The 12,486-nt window shown below is 55.5% G+C and overlaps 1 protein-coding gene across 7 annotated transcripts in view; it reads right to left on the reverse strand.

The window, feature by feature from the left end:
• The window catches only part of ANKRD24 (ankyrin repeat domain 24), a 26,956-nt gene continuing 14,470 nt past the window's right edge, over positions 1 to 12,486 (reverse strand). For 5 of the 7 annotated variants that reach the window (XM_067734169.1, XM_067734168.1, XM_067734166.1 and 2 more), the window contains 16 exons: positions 11,982 to 12,039; positions 10,370 to 10,440; positions 10,072 to 10,178; positions 9,709 to 9,896; positions 9,188 to 9,216; positions 8,473 to 8,553; positions 8,228 to 8,335; positions 7,569 to 7,613; positions 7,382 to 7,480; positions 6,476 to 6,548; positions 6,175 to 6,293; positions 4,592 to 5,998; positions 2,192 to 2,359; positions 846 to 971; positions 552 to 617; positions 1 to 355 (listed from right to left, as the gene is read on the reverse strand). In XM_067734169.1, the coding sequence (XP_067590270.1) occupies positions 278 to 355; positions 552 to 617; positions 846 to 971; positions 2,192 to 2,359; positions 4,592 to 5,998; positions 6,175 to 6,293; positions 6,476 to 6,548; positions 7,382 to 7,480; positions 7,569 to 7,613; positions 8,228 to 8,335; positions 8,473 to 8,553; positions 9,188 to 9,216; positions 9,709 to 9,896; positions 10,072 to 10,178; positions 10,370 to 10,440; positions 11,982 to 12,039 (2,823 nt within the window). In that variant the 3' untranslated portion in view covers positions 1 to 277. The remainder of the gene's footprint in view (positions 356 to 551; positions 618 to 845; positions 972 to 2,191; positions 2,360 to 4,591; positions 5,999 to 6,174; positions 6,294 to 6,475; positions 6,549 to 7,381; positions 7,481 to 7,568; positions 7,614 to 8,227; positions 8,336 to 8,472; positions 8,554 to 9,187; positions 9,217 to 9,708; positions 9,897 to 10,071; positions 10,179 to 10,369; positions 10,441 to 11,981; positions 12,040 to 12,486) is intronic. The other 2 variants (XM_067734170.1, XM_067734167.1) reach the window with 1 other exon arrangement.

Below are 12,486 nucleotides of genomic sequence, written 5' to 3' on the forward strand. Positions count from 1 at the left end.
TTTCATCCTCTGCTCCGTGAGCTTTTATTCCTGGGGTGGCGTCTGATGATAAGACCAGACATGAGGGAGGGGACTCACAAATTCTCCGGCGCAGGGAAGGGTACACGGTCAGGGCCCGGGTCTAGACTGACCAGCGCATGCAGGGACCAGTGGGGCCGTGGAGGCAGTGAGGGATCGTTGGGAAGGAGCCCAGGCTGGTCTCCAAGTGCGGATGGTCAGCGCGTGAGTCTGGGAGCCCCGACTCGGGGCCTGGAAGGCGGAGGGCAGTGCTCTGACCTCAGTGGCCCTGGGCCTGGAGTCTTTGCATCTGCAGGATCTGACTCAGAATCCGCTGTACATCTTCATCCATCTGACCCTGGGGCGGGAGGTGGAGAGAAGCGGAGAGAGCCTGGGCGTTCCCCACCGCCTCCCACCCAGCTTCTCCATTCCCCTCCCCGACCCCCCGCCCCGGAGGCCATGAACCTCTTCCCTCGACCAGCGTCCTGTTGTCCAGATGGGGACATTGAGGCCCAGGGAGCAGCAGTGGCGCACCCAAAGCCAGGGTGACTCACCTGAATGGCGTAGAGGAGGTGGCTCCTATACAAGGCCACCACGGCACTGTGGTCCCTGGCAGCTTCCTGTGGGTGTGGGGAGGGCGCTCAGAAAAGCAGAACCCCCTCCAAGATATGCCAGAAAGCCCCCTTTGCACCCCGAGCCCCTAGTTTGATGGCAGGCGCCAGCGTGGCTGTGCTGCTTGCTAAAATACTGAACTGTTTTCCTTCCACGCCTGGCCCATGTGCCCAACCTCCTGCCTGCCCGTCACCCTCCGGGAACCCCTGTGCCCAGCGGGTGGGTGAGGCTCTCACCTCCAGCTGCTCTCGTAGAGCCTTCACCTGGCCACGAAGGGCCTCCACGTCCGAGGAGCCTGGGGCTCCCGGCTGGTTCTTCAGTGCCTCCTTAAGACTGAAGACTTCCTTGGAGAGCTCTGTGATCTGAAGTGGGATCAGGGGAGGGTCAGCTAGCATCCTGAGCCCGGGGCTGGGGGCCCGCGACCTTTTCAGGCAAAGGACAGGCCTTGGAGGGAAAGTTGCATCCTAGAGGTTAGCAAACTCTGCCCTGCAGGCTGAGTCCGGCCCATCGGCTAAGAATGGTTTCCACACGTTAAATGGTTGAGGGGGAAGAAGTCCGAAGAAGAATGACATTTCACGACATGTGCAAATGAAACCAAATTCACATTTCCATGGCCAAACGTAAAATGTTATTGGCACACGGCCAAGCCCATTCATTGTCACAGGGTCTACAGCTCCTGCATCAGCGGCAGAGCTGAGTGCCCTGGCCAAGCAAGGCCAAAAACATTGACCGTCTGGCCCTTTACAGAAAAACCTTGTGGATCTTGGAGTCCCAGGAAGTGAAAGCGGAGACAGACAGAACAGGAGGGCCGAAAGCAGCCTGGCCTGGTGGGGCTGGGTCAGACAGGCCAGGGTTTGGGTCCTTCTCTACCCTTTTCCTGCTGGAGATCTTGGGAAGATGACTTAAACCCTCTGAATCTCAGTTTCCTCATCTGTAAAGAGAATCACACTTCTCACCTTGGTAGGCTGCTGTGATTAAGTTTAAACTGTGTCAGCAAACAGCAGGCACTCAATAAATGCTGGGCTTTATTGTTATTTCTATAGATCAGAGGTTCTCGACCAGGGGAGATCCTGCCTCCCGGGGATGCCAGGCAATATCTGTGTTTGTCACCACTGGGGGTGCTCCTGATATCGAGTGGGTAGGGGCCACGAATGCTGCTCCATGCCCCACAGTGCCCGGGATGGTCCCCCACAAAGAATAACCTAGCCCCAAATGTCACTAGTGCTGAAGGGGAGGAACACTGCTACAAATAAACCATAATCCCTACCGCAATTTTATCTTCATTTTACAGAGGTGGAAACTGGGGCTCAGAGAGGTCAAGTGACTTGCCCAGGGTCACACAGCAGGTTGGGGCTGGGTTTCTCTGTGTGCTAAAGCACCTGGGGCTCTGGGGGTCACATCCACTGTCTAGTGAGGTGCTGTGTGACTTCAAGACACTCAGTTTGCCTCTTGGAGCCTCTGTTTGCTCATCTGGAAAATGGGCTGATTTCCCAAGGCTCTTTCAGTTGGGACATTCTTAGATTCCCTCCAACCTCTCTCGAGTGGGGGGCCCCCTGACTGAGCACAAGAAAAGGGGACCCACCTTCTTGTCCTTCTCCTTGGCGCTCTCCAGGGCCTCCTGGGCACGGCTCTGGGCCTGGCGTGCCCGCTCGGCCTCAGTACGTAGCCCCCGCAGCTGCTGCTCTGCGGTGGCCAGCTGGGCCTCGGCCGCGTGCCTTTCACTCTTCATGAATAGCGCCTCCCGCTGCACCTGCGGCCCAAACCCATGTGTGACCCTGAGGACGTCTGGACCCCAAAGATGCCTGGACACCAAAGATTCTGACCCTTCTATTTTGGTCTGAGGCTATTCAAGCCCATTTGGCCTCAAGGAATTTGATTCAGGGAAGTTCTGGATTTCTTTGGGCACGATGAACATTCTGACTCTGCCAAGCTGTGTGTCCTTAGACAAGTGACATAAGCTCTCTGTGTCTCAATTTGCTCATATGTAAAACGAGGATAATAAGCGCCTCCACGTCACAGGGTGATTGTGAGGATAAAATGAGAAAATACATGGAATACACTTAGAATGGTGCTTGGCACACAGTAAGTGCTATCTTCAAGTTTGTGATGTTGTTTTTAGTGTTATTATTACATAATGAACGTTATTATCATTATTATTACAATATAGCCAATGTTCTTCTCTCTGCCGGTGGTGTGAAGGTTTGTAGATTTCTTACGAAATGAAGGAAAAACAGAAGAGTCTGGATGAAAAGCAAACAAATGCCCCAAAATTGATGACTGCACTTTCACAAAAATATCAAGATTGGAGCAGTGTTAGATTTGCAAAAATTGATCCTGGGGGGGATCATTGGCCTTAAAAGAAATAAAAGGTCAGGGAAAATGGATAATAATTAGATGTTCCACTTAGTACAGACTGACTACACCTTAACAATTAAAAAAAAAAAAAACTAAGTCTGAATCAAATCAGCCTTGCAAAATTTACCCACAAAAGAAGTGATCATGAAGGAAGGTAAAATTCAAAAAATAGGGCTTCCCTGGCGGTCCAGTGGTTAAGACTCCACGCTTCCACTGCATGGGGCACAGGTTAGATCCCTGGTCGGGGAACTAAGATCCCTGAAAGCAGTGCAGCCAAAAAAAAAAAAAAAAAAAGAAGAGAATGTTCTTGGAAAAACAGTAATCCTGGCTGCAATTATTAATCACTTGTACCATCACTGTCCTAAGTAAAATTAAACCATTTAATTCTCATGTGAGGACTAAGAACTATTATTAGCTCCATTATACAGGTGAGTAAACAGAGGCATGGAGAGAAAAACGCTTTCCTGATGACAACTAACAAATGTGGCTTTTTATTCACATATTTGTTAAAAACAGTTGCTAGGTTTTTTTGCGGGATGTGTGTGTTTGTGTGTGTGTGTGTGTGTGTGTGTATTTAAGAAAAGAGATGGGGTCAAAAGATCCACCTTCAGGACTTCCCTGGTTGTCCAGTGGTTTAGAATCCTCCTTCCTCCACTGCAAGGGGTGTGGGTTCGATCCCTGGTCAGGGAACTAAGATCCCACATGCTGTGGGGCAACTAGGCCCGCATGCTCTAGAGCCCGCGTGTCACAACTAGAGAGCCCGTGCGCCGCAACTACTGAGCCCGTGCACTGCAACGAAGATCCCACGTGCCAGGGACATCCCCCGTGGCACAGTGGTTAAGAATCCACCTGCCAATGCAGGGGACACAGGTTCGAGCCCTGGTCTGGGAGGATCCCACATGCCACGGAGCAGCTAAGCCTGTGTGCCACAGCTACTGAGCCTGCACTCTAGAGCCCACGAGCCACAGCTAATGAGCCCACACGCCTAGAGCCCGTGGTCCGCAACGAGAAGCCACCGCAATGAGAAGCCTACACACCACAACGAAGAGTAGCCCCCTCTCGCCGCAACTAGAGGAAGCCCGCGGGCAGCAACAAAGACCCAACACAGCCAAAAATAAATAAATAAATAAATAGATAGATAAAAAGGAAGATGGCGGGCTTCCCTGGTGGCGCAGTGGTTGAGAGTCCGCCTGCCGATGCAGGGCACGTGGGTTCGTGCCCTGGTCCGGGAGGATCCCACATGCCGCGGAGCGGCTAGGCCCGTGAGCCATGGCCACTGAGCCTGTGCGTCCGGAGCCTGTGCTCCACAACGGGAGAGGCTACAACAGTGAGAGGCCCGCGTACCGCAAAAACCAAAACAAAAACAAAAAAGGAAGATGGAAAAAGGGCTAACCATTAGAAAAAATGATGGGGTCAAAATGACCAAAAGGTTTTTAAAAAGAAAACACCAGTTGAAACACCCAGGAGGTCAGAATGGCTGCAGGGTCAAAGGTCCACCTGGATATATCGCAGCGTCAAGTCTCTGCAGGACTGAAACCGATGGGGTCGAAATATCGCATGGCTGTGGGGTCAGAACAGACCACCAACTGGCTACTCCTGTGCCCAATGAGGATCCCACCACGCTCACCTGGAAGACCTCGGCGCTGGTCTTCTCGTGGCGTCGCCCCAGCTCCTCCAGCTGCCCCTGCAGCCGGGCCACGTCGGCCTGCAGGGCATCCACGATGCGCTCATGCTCCAGGCGGGCCACGCTGCCCACACGCTCGCGCTCCAGCTCTGCCCTCAGACGGGCGGCCTCCTTGCCCGTGGCCACCACCTCCTGCTCCAGGCTGGCCGCCCGTCCCCGCAACTCCAGGGCCTCCTCCTGCAGCCGGTGATGCTCCGAGGCTGGCACCACTGACTGGTGGAGCACCTCGGAGGCCTCACGCAATTCCGCCAGGCCCCGCCGAGCCTCCTCGCAGGCCGCGGCCAGCTCAGAAGCCCGGGCCTCAGCCACGTCCCGCGCCTGGCCCAGCTTGACGGCCGCAGCCCGCTGCTGCTCCCCGGCGGCTGCGGCCGTAGCCAGCTGCTCCCGTAGGGCCTGCACCTCCCGGCTCAGCTCCAGCCTCAACTCCTCCCGCTGGGCCAGCTCTGCCCGCAGGCCTCGAGCCTCCTCCTCGGCCAACAGCCGGCCGGCCTGGGCCTCGTCCAGCTGGGCTGAGGCCGCTTCCATCTCCCGGAGGCGGCAGTCCCGGTCTCGGAGGTCCTCCCGGGCCTGCTCCAGGGCGGCCCGCAGCTGGCCTGTGTCATCGCTGCTGACCCCGCCAGCTCCACCACCCTCGGCCTCCGCGGGCTCACACTTGCCGTGGGCCGCCTCCAGCTCGGCAGCACTGGGGTGCAAGGCGGGGCCTGTGGTGACCCTCGGGGTCGTGGCCTCCACTCCCATGGCCTCCGTTTTCATGGTCCCTGTGCCTGTGAGCTCTTCCTGCACAGCACCTGTTCCACTGGCCTTCCATTCTGGTTCCTCTGTTTCCATATTTGTGGACTCTGCTCCCGTGGCCTCTGTTTCTGAGTTTCCTCCTTCTTCTAGAGTTTTCGTTTTTGTGACCTCAGCCCCCGCGGCCTTTGTTTCCAAGCGCTCGGCGCCCACACCCTCTGTTTCCGTGGCCTCAGCGTCCGTGGGTCTTGTTTCCGTGGCCTCCGCCACCATGGATGCTGCTTCCAAAGCTCTGGCTTCCGTGGTTTCTACTCCCGCAGCCTCCTCCTCTGTGCTCTCGGCTCCATTAACTCTGGTTTCCGGAGCTGCAGTGCCGTTAAGCTCTGCTTCCACTGGTCCGTTTCTGGCGGCCTTGGCTCCCGGGCCGTTGCCCTCCCTAGGGGCTGCCTCCTCTTCTCCAGGGCCCTCCTGTGCTTCCTGCTGCCCCAGCGCCTGCAGGGCCTTGGCATGCTGCCTGCGGAGCTGGTCAAACTCAGCCCGGAGAGAGTTGTACAGCGCCAGAGGGATGACCTCGGCCAGACTGTCAGCCTCCATCTCGTCCTTCTCGAAGTGCTCCAGGATCTGGCGGGGGCAGGGCAGCCGGGCAAGAGCTGAAGTGGCCATGGGGGGCACAGGGCAGCCATGCCACTTTCCCTGTCCACAGACTCAGCCACGTGCCCGCCCAACCCCCCGGGGAACAGCCCCTCAGGTCCTCAGGTCTGTCCCCACCCAACCCTCCCCGGCCTCAGTTTCCCCACCTGGACCTTCTCCATCAGTTCCTGGTTCTGTCTGGTGAGCGTGGCCACCTGCTCCTGCAGCAAGGCCAAGAGATCCTGGGCCGATGGGCTTAGGTGCTTGGAGAGCAGCGCCTCAGCCCCTGGCAGGGGACACAGAGTCAGGCCCCAGGGTCCCTGGGCAGGCCGACTTTGGGGAGTGGAGTAACTAACGGGGCGGGCCAAGCTCCCTCCCAGATGCAACCTCTCTCAATGCCTATGGGTCAAGGCTCCAACTCCTGGGGCCCCAGACACAACGGGTGGGGGAGGGCAGGTGGGAGCTCACCTGGGAAGTCGGGCAGCTCACCCTCCTCGTCCTGCAGGGTGGCCACATCATAGCTGGTGTTCTCCCTCTCATTCTGGTGGGGGGGTGATCAGGGTCCGGCTCGGGGTCTTGCCCTCCCTCCAGCCCCCATGTCTCCCCCAAGTTTGTGTCCATAACCCCAACAACTAGGGGTGTACGTGCCACCTGGTCACAGGGGACCAAGAGAGGGATGGGAGTGAGTCCTTGAAAGGGTGTGTCTGCAATTCTGTGTGGGGCCACGGCTGTCTGCCTGTGTGCGAGTACCTGCAACAGTGGTTCAGGGTCTGTGGGTCGGCGGTGAGCATGTGTGTGCACGTGTGGGCGTGCACAGTGGCCCCGGTCTCTCCTATGTGAGTCCCCGTGACTGTGTGTGATTTTGCACTTGTATTTTAGTCTGTGGTGTGTGACCGTTCTGTGTTTCTGTATGTGTGCATGTGCGTGAACACGGCTGTGTACATGTATCTATGTTTGTGTAATTATGTATTTTGAGAAATACTTGTGTGTGTACATGTATTTGTGGGTGTGTTGCCTAGGTATGTGATTGAATGAGAAATATCTGCTGTGTGTGCCCAAGTATTTGTAGTGCATGTGTGATTATACACCCACAGATGTGTTTGTTGTGTGTTTGCCTGTTGTACGTGTAAGACCACATATATACAAGCGTGGCTGTTCATCTCTGCACGTATGTCAGCATGTGTGATTCTGTGTTTTTAAAAGTGTCTCTTATGTGTACCTGTGTTTGTATGTTTGTCTGTTCTGTGTTTGCATGTGTGTGAGACTATGTGTATTAGTGTGGCTATCATGCAGCTGCAGCAGAAGAGAGGCCCTTCCCCCTGGTGGCCCCGCCCCTAGAAGCCCCACCCCTGCCCTGCTCCCCGCCGGGCCCACCTCCAGCAGGGACAGCCTGCTCTGCAAACTTTCCACCTCCCGTCCTAGACTCTCCTTCTCCTCCTGCCTCTCTGCCAGCAGCTGCTGTAGCTCTTGCACCTGCAGGGAGGCAGTGGGGGGCTCAGTGGGCCTCTGGGGAAAACACTGGGCAGCTGGCCATCCAGCTTCCCCCCACCTTCCACCCTACCTGTCTCTCCAGGCTGTGGAGGGAGCTGGCCTCTGCCTCTGGCAGCTGACGGAAGAAAGGGGCCTGGGCTTGGATCTGGGCTGGGGGGCCTCCCTGGCCTACCTCCTGCTCAGTGGCCCTCCATCCCAACCACAGATGTCCTCTGGCCTATTTTGTGCCAGACCCCCTTTAGGGCCACTAATTCGTTTATTTATTCATTCACTCACTTACTCAAATATTCATCCATCCAGTAAATACTTATGAAGCATCTACTGTGAGCCAGGCACCATCAACCATGTCTGCCCTCGTGGACTTACAGTCGAATGGGTGAATATGAATAAAATATATGGTACATCCAATAGCAGTAAGTGCTTTGAATAAAAATAAAGGGAACTGTGAAGTGAGTCGGGGTGTAACAATTTTAAATAATTTGGGTAGGGGAGGTGTCTTTGAGCAAAGACCTGAAGGAGATGAGGGAGGGAGTCATAAGGACATCTGGGAAAAGGTGTTTCTGGCAGAGGCCACAGCACGTGCAAAGGCCCGGGGGCAGCACCATGCCTGGAGTGTTGGAGGAACACCGAGGAGGCCCGTGTGTGTGGAGAGGGAGAAGAGGTAGAGTACCCCCAAAATGGTACCTGCTGCAGGCTTAGCCCAAGGCCCATGTCTCTGAGGCCCCTCACCTCCTGCTTCTTCCGTTCCTGGTTCTGCTCCAGGCCCCGGATCTTCTGCAGCAGGCGGCCCCTCTCCTGTCGCAGCCGCACGATCTCCTCATAGGCATCTTGATCATCCTGTCCCCCGACCCCGGGAACCCACCACCTTTACATGATGCCCAAGGACTGTACCCTCCCGTACCTGAGCCAGAGCTTTCTCCCCATCCTGCCTGGAGTCCCTCCATGCCTCCCCCCAAGGCCAGGGCATCTCTCACCGGCATCGGGATATTGGCAGGGGGCTGAGGTGCCTTTCGCTTCTTGGGGGCCCCTTGCTTTTCATGGCTGGACACAGAGTTCTGGGGGGAGGGGTAGAGGGGGTACATGGGGGACATGCCAGCCTCCCACCCAAATAAACCAACACAGCCAACCCACTCTCTGTCACCAGCCCCAACTGTGCCCTCACTTCCTGTGTGATCTCGAGTGAGTCCCTGCCTCTCGCTGGTCCTCACTTATCCCAGCATAAAAGGGGGCAAGACCACATCTCCTGAGAGCTCCAAATCTTATGTTTTACCCTCTGCCCCTCTCCATGCCCTGGCACTTTCCCCAGCTAGACCCAATCGTTTACAATTCTTTCCCTATGGAGCTGAGATGCTGTAGTGCCGGAAGAGAGAAAGCGGCCAGACCTGACTCCTTCGCTGACTGCACCAGCCCTCATCCATCTCAGTTCCCTCTACCATCCCACCCTAGCCCCATGATGTGGCCCCATCCCCCCAGTGTTCTCACTGAGTCTTGAGAGTTATGCTGTGGGTGCTGCCGCCACTTGGTGGCAGCATACCCCGAAGGTGGCATTCTTCCCCAGCCTGGTCCTTCCCGGTATTAACCCTGAGTCAAGGGTCCATCTCTTCCTTCTCTTCCCAGGGAGCCTGGGGCAAGGGGGAAGGTAGTGTGTGCACAGGGAGAGGGACTTGCTCGCTGCTTAGGGATCCATACCTGAGATGATGCCTCGCCTGAGTCATCCTCTGGGGGGGCAGGGGAGAGAGGGAAGCAGGGTCAGGCACTGTTCTAGGGATTCCATTCCTAGCCCTAGGAAGGGCATTAGTGAGCCCAGGGGACTTGAGAGCGCTCCCAATTCCCCCCAGAATCAGGACTTTTAAGGTAGGAATCAACCATTTTGACAGAATACTAATAGGAGGGGCCTTGAAACTCTCCAAAAGAGAGAACAGTGGCATCTCCAGGATGGGGCAAGCGGAAGGGCCAATTCTTAGGAAAGGTAAACATCCAAGCATATGGATGACCCAGGAAAACAGAGTTGACCCCTAGGCTATTCTAAAAGCTCTGGGGTTCCTCAAAACTGTCCTGAGTAGTGTGACGGGAGCAATGAAACCTCCTATAATACAAATAGGGATACCTTGAAACTATCCACAGTAGGGAGGGAGAGAAAGGGGTGACAAGAAATTACCTAGAAGATGGAGGAGGGTGCTCAAAATTGTTCAGAGGTGGGGTTTGCATACCGCTGGGTGCTGAGGGGCGCTGGGCGGCCTCCTGCAGGAGGTGTAGGATGAGTTTGTCCCCTGCCAGGGCGCCGTAGTGAGCAGCGTCCTGGCCCAGCGCATCAGTGATGCCCGGCTGGGCCCCACCCTGCAGCAGCACCTCCACTGTTTCGGGGCTGGCTCCCTCACAGGCCAGCATCAGGGCCGTCCTACCAGAAGAGGAGGCTACTGAGGGGGTGAGGACATTTTCAAACCACCACACCCTCCTCAACACCCAGGGTGGGTAAGGGGAGGAGGACAACTAGATCCCACACCCAGAGAGGTTAAGAGACTTGCCTAAGTCACACAGCACACAATGGACTGGCTGAGAGGGGAGATGCTCACCTGCCCTGAAGGTCCTGGTCATTTGCAGCAGCCCCTTGCTGCAGGAGGAGGCGGCACAGATCTGTGTGACACATCTGAGCTGCTATGATGAGGGGTGTTGTACCCAGCTGGGGGAGGGGGGTGGGAGAGGGGTGAGACAAGGCATGAGAGAATGACTCTGGGAGGTGGGGAAGCCTATGACGGCCCCCAAGCTTCCCTCCAAATCTTCATACTTTTCAAAGGGTGCCTGGGATGCTGCCACTGGGTGGCAGCGTACCTCAAATGCAGTATCTTTCCCCACAAGATCCCAAAGACTCACCCGATCTCGGGGATTCAGATGTGCCTTGAAGGAGCAGAGCATTTCTGAGCAGGAGACGCAGCCGCCAGCCGCTGGAAAAAGAGAGAAGGGTGGGTAGGAAGGGCATGGCTTTGATATTTTCTGGGGGCCTTCTGCCTGAGCGTGATTCTTATCCTTTATTTCATGAGAAACTCCCACCTCCCCCAGAAGATCAGTGATAAAGATATGACTCCTATTATACAGATGAAGAAACTGAGGCCCAGCCAGGCCCACGGTCACCCAGGGGGTCAGAGAAAGAGCCAGGATGAGGACCCAGGTCTTCTAATTCCCAGTCCCAAGCTCCTTCCACATTCCACTGTGGGTCCCTCTTAGGGTGGAACGTTTCACTGATTTTCATGTATTTAACCCCTTTTGATTCAACCAGCATTTATTGTGTACCAACTATATACCAAACCCTCATACAAAGAGTGTTAATATTTACTACAGAGATCAGACCTCCGCTGAGGTTGGGCAGGCTTCTTGGGGTTTGATCTGAGCTTGGGTTTTGATGGTGAAAGGGGGAGGGTAGAGGTCACTGCATGGACATGGACCCTGAGGCAGGGAGGAGCTTGGAAGGACTTGGTCATCAAGGAAGTTGGACAAGGTGTGTTATGTCCAGAGCCTCAAAGAGGGAAGGAAGGGCTTTGTGCAAGGAAGTGTTGCTGGAAAACCATTAAACTCTTGGATTTCCCTGGCGGTCCAGTGGTTAAGACTCCGCAATTCCACTGCAGGGGGCGCGGGTTCGATCCCTGGTGAGGGAACTAAGATCCCACGTGCTGTGCAGCATGGCCAAAAAGATAAAATAAGAGAAAAAGCTAAAAAAAAAAATCATCAAACTTTATGTGATTACCTGCTGTGTGCCCAAGGACTTATGGGGTTTTGTTTGCTGTTGTAATCCCATCGCTTAGAACCGAGCCTGGCACACAGCAGGTGCTCAATATTTATTGAAAGAAAAAAACCATGGAGCTTCCATAACGTGATCAAAGGCTTTGCCACCACTAGGTGGCAGCGTACTCCAACTGCAGGGAATGTTTCAACAGTGACTAAAACTCCAGAGCAAATGTATTCCACGCTCCCAAGAGGATAGACGTTTCTTGAGTCATCAAGTGAAAGACATTCTCGAATGTCATGGGCACAGTGGACAGACGTTGGGCTGGGTCCTGGCTCAGGTGGGTGGGTCCCTTCCCTCCCTCAGGAAGGGAATTTGGATTTGATGACTATGAAGGTTGCCTGGACCTTTGGCCTTCCTGAGATTCCCTAGGAGTTCCTTGAAGCAAATTATACTCTGGTCACCCTCTGATCGTCCTCACCCAGGCCCAGCATACAGTAGGCTGTGCTTCGGGGTCAGACGGCCTGGATCCTCCCCACTTTCTTGCTGATAAGCCTCAATCCCCTTGTCTGTGCAATGGTCATCGTCCATGGCTCAAAGGGTCACTGAGGAGAATGCAGAGCCCAGTGCCTGGCACACGGTAGGGGCTCCATGAGGAAGGAGGTGGAATGTCCTAGGCAGGTCCCCAGAGCCCTAGGTAGAATAATTCCCAAGCCTAGCACCCTCTGGGCCATGGTGGCCAGGGCGAGGCCAGGCTGCACCCACCTGCGTGATGCAGGGCCGTCCACCCACTACTGTCCACAGTATCCACCACGCAGGATGCCTGGGGGGGGAGGCGTGTCATTGGAGGTGGAGCCATCCCTGTTTAGGAGCCATCCCTGTTGCCTAATTTCTCTAGGAACTGCCCCTCCTTGGGCTCTGCTGTATTTCAGCCTCCTTGCCTCCCCCCTTCTCCCCTCCCACCCACCTGCTCTGTGGAACCCACTTCTCACAGGCCCCCAAGTGACTCTCTTGGCTTTTATGAAAATTGGTGAGAAAGAGGGATTAGCTGGGAGCCCAGGGGCAGCCGGGGGTTTGGGGAGAAGCTGGGCTCAGGAAATAGCTGGTATTGGGAGTATAACTTGGGTGTGGGAAGTAGCTGGACACTCAGGGAGTATCTGGTTGTCCAAGGAGTAGCTGGGACTCAGGAGTAAAAGGGGCCAAGGAATACAAAGGATTCAGGGGGTAACTGGGGGTTCAGTGAATTCCTGGAACTCAGGACTAGTCAGGG

Source organism: Pseudorca crassidens, chromosome 3 (assembly GCF_039906515.1).
Source record: "Pseudorca crassidens isolate mPseCra1 chromosome 3, mPseCra1.hap1, whole genome shotgun sequence".
NCBI lineage: Eukaryota > Metazoa > Chordata > Mammalia > Artiodactyla > Delphinidae > Pseudorca > Pseudorca crassidens.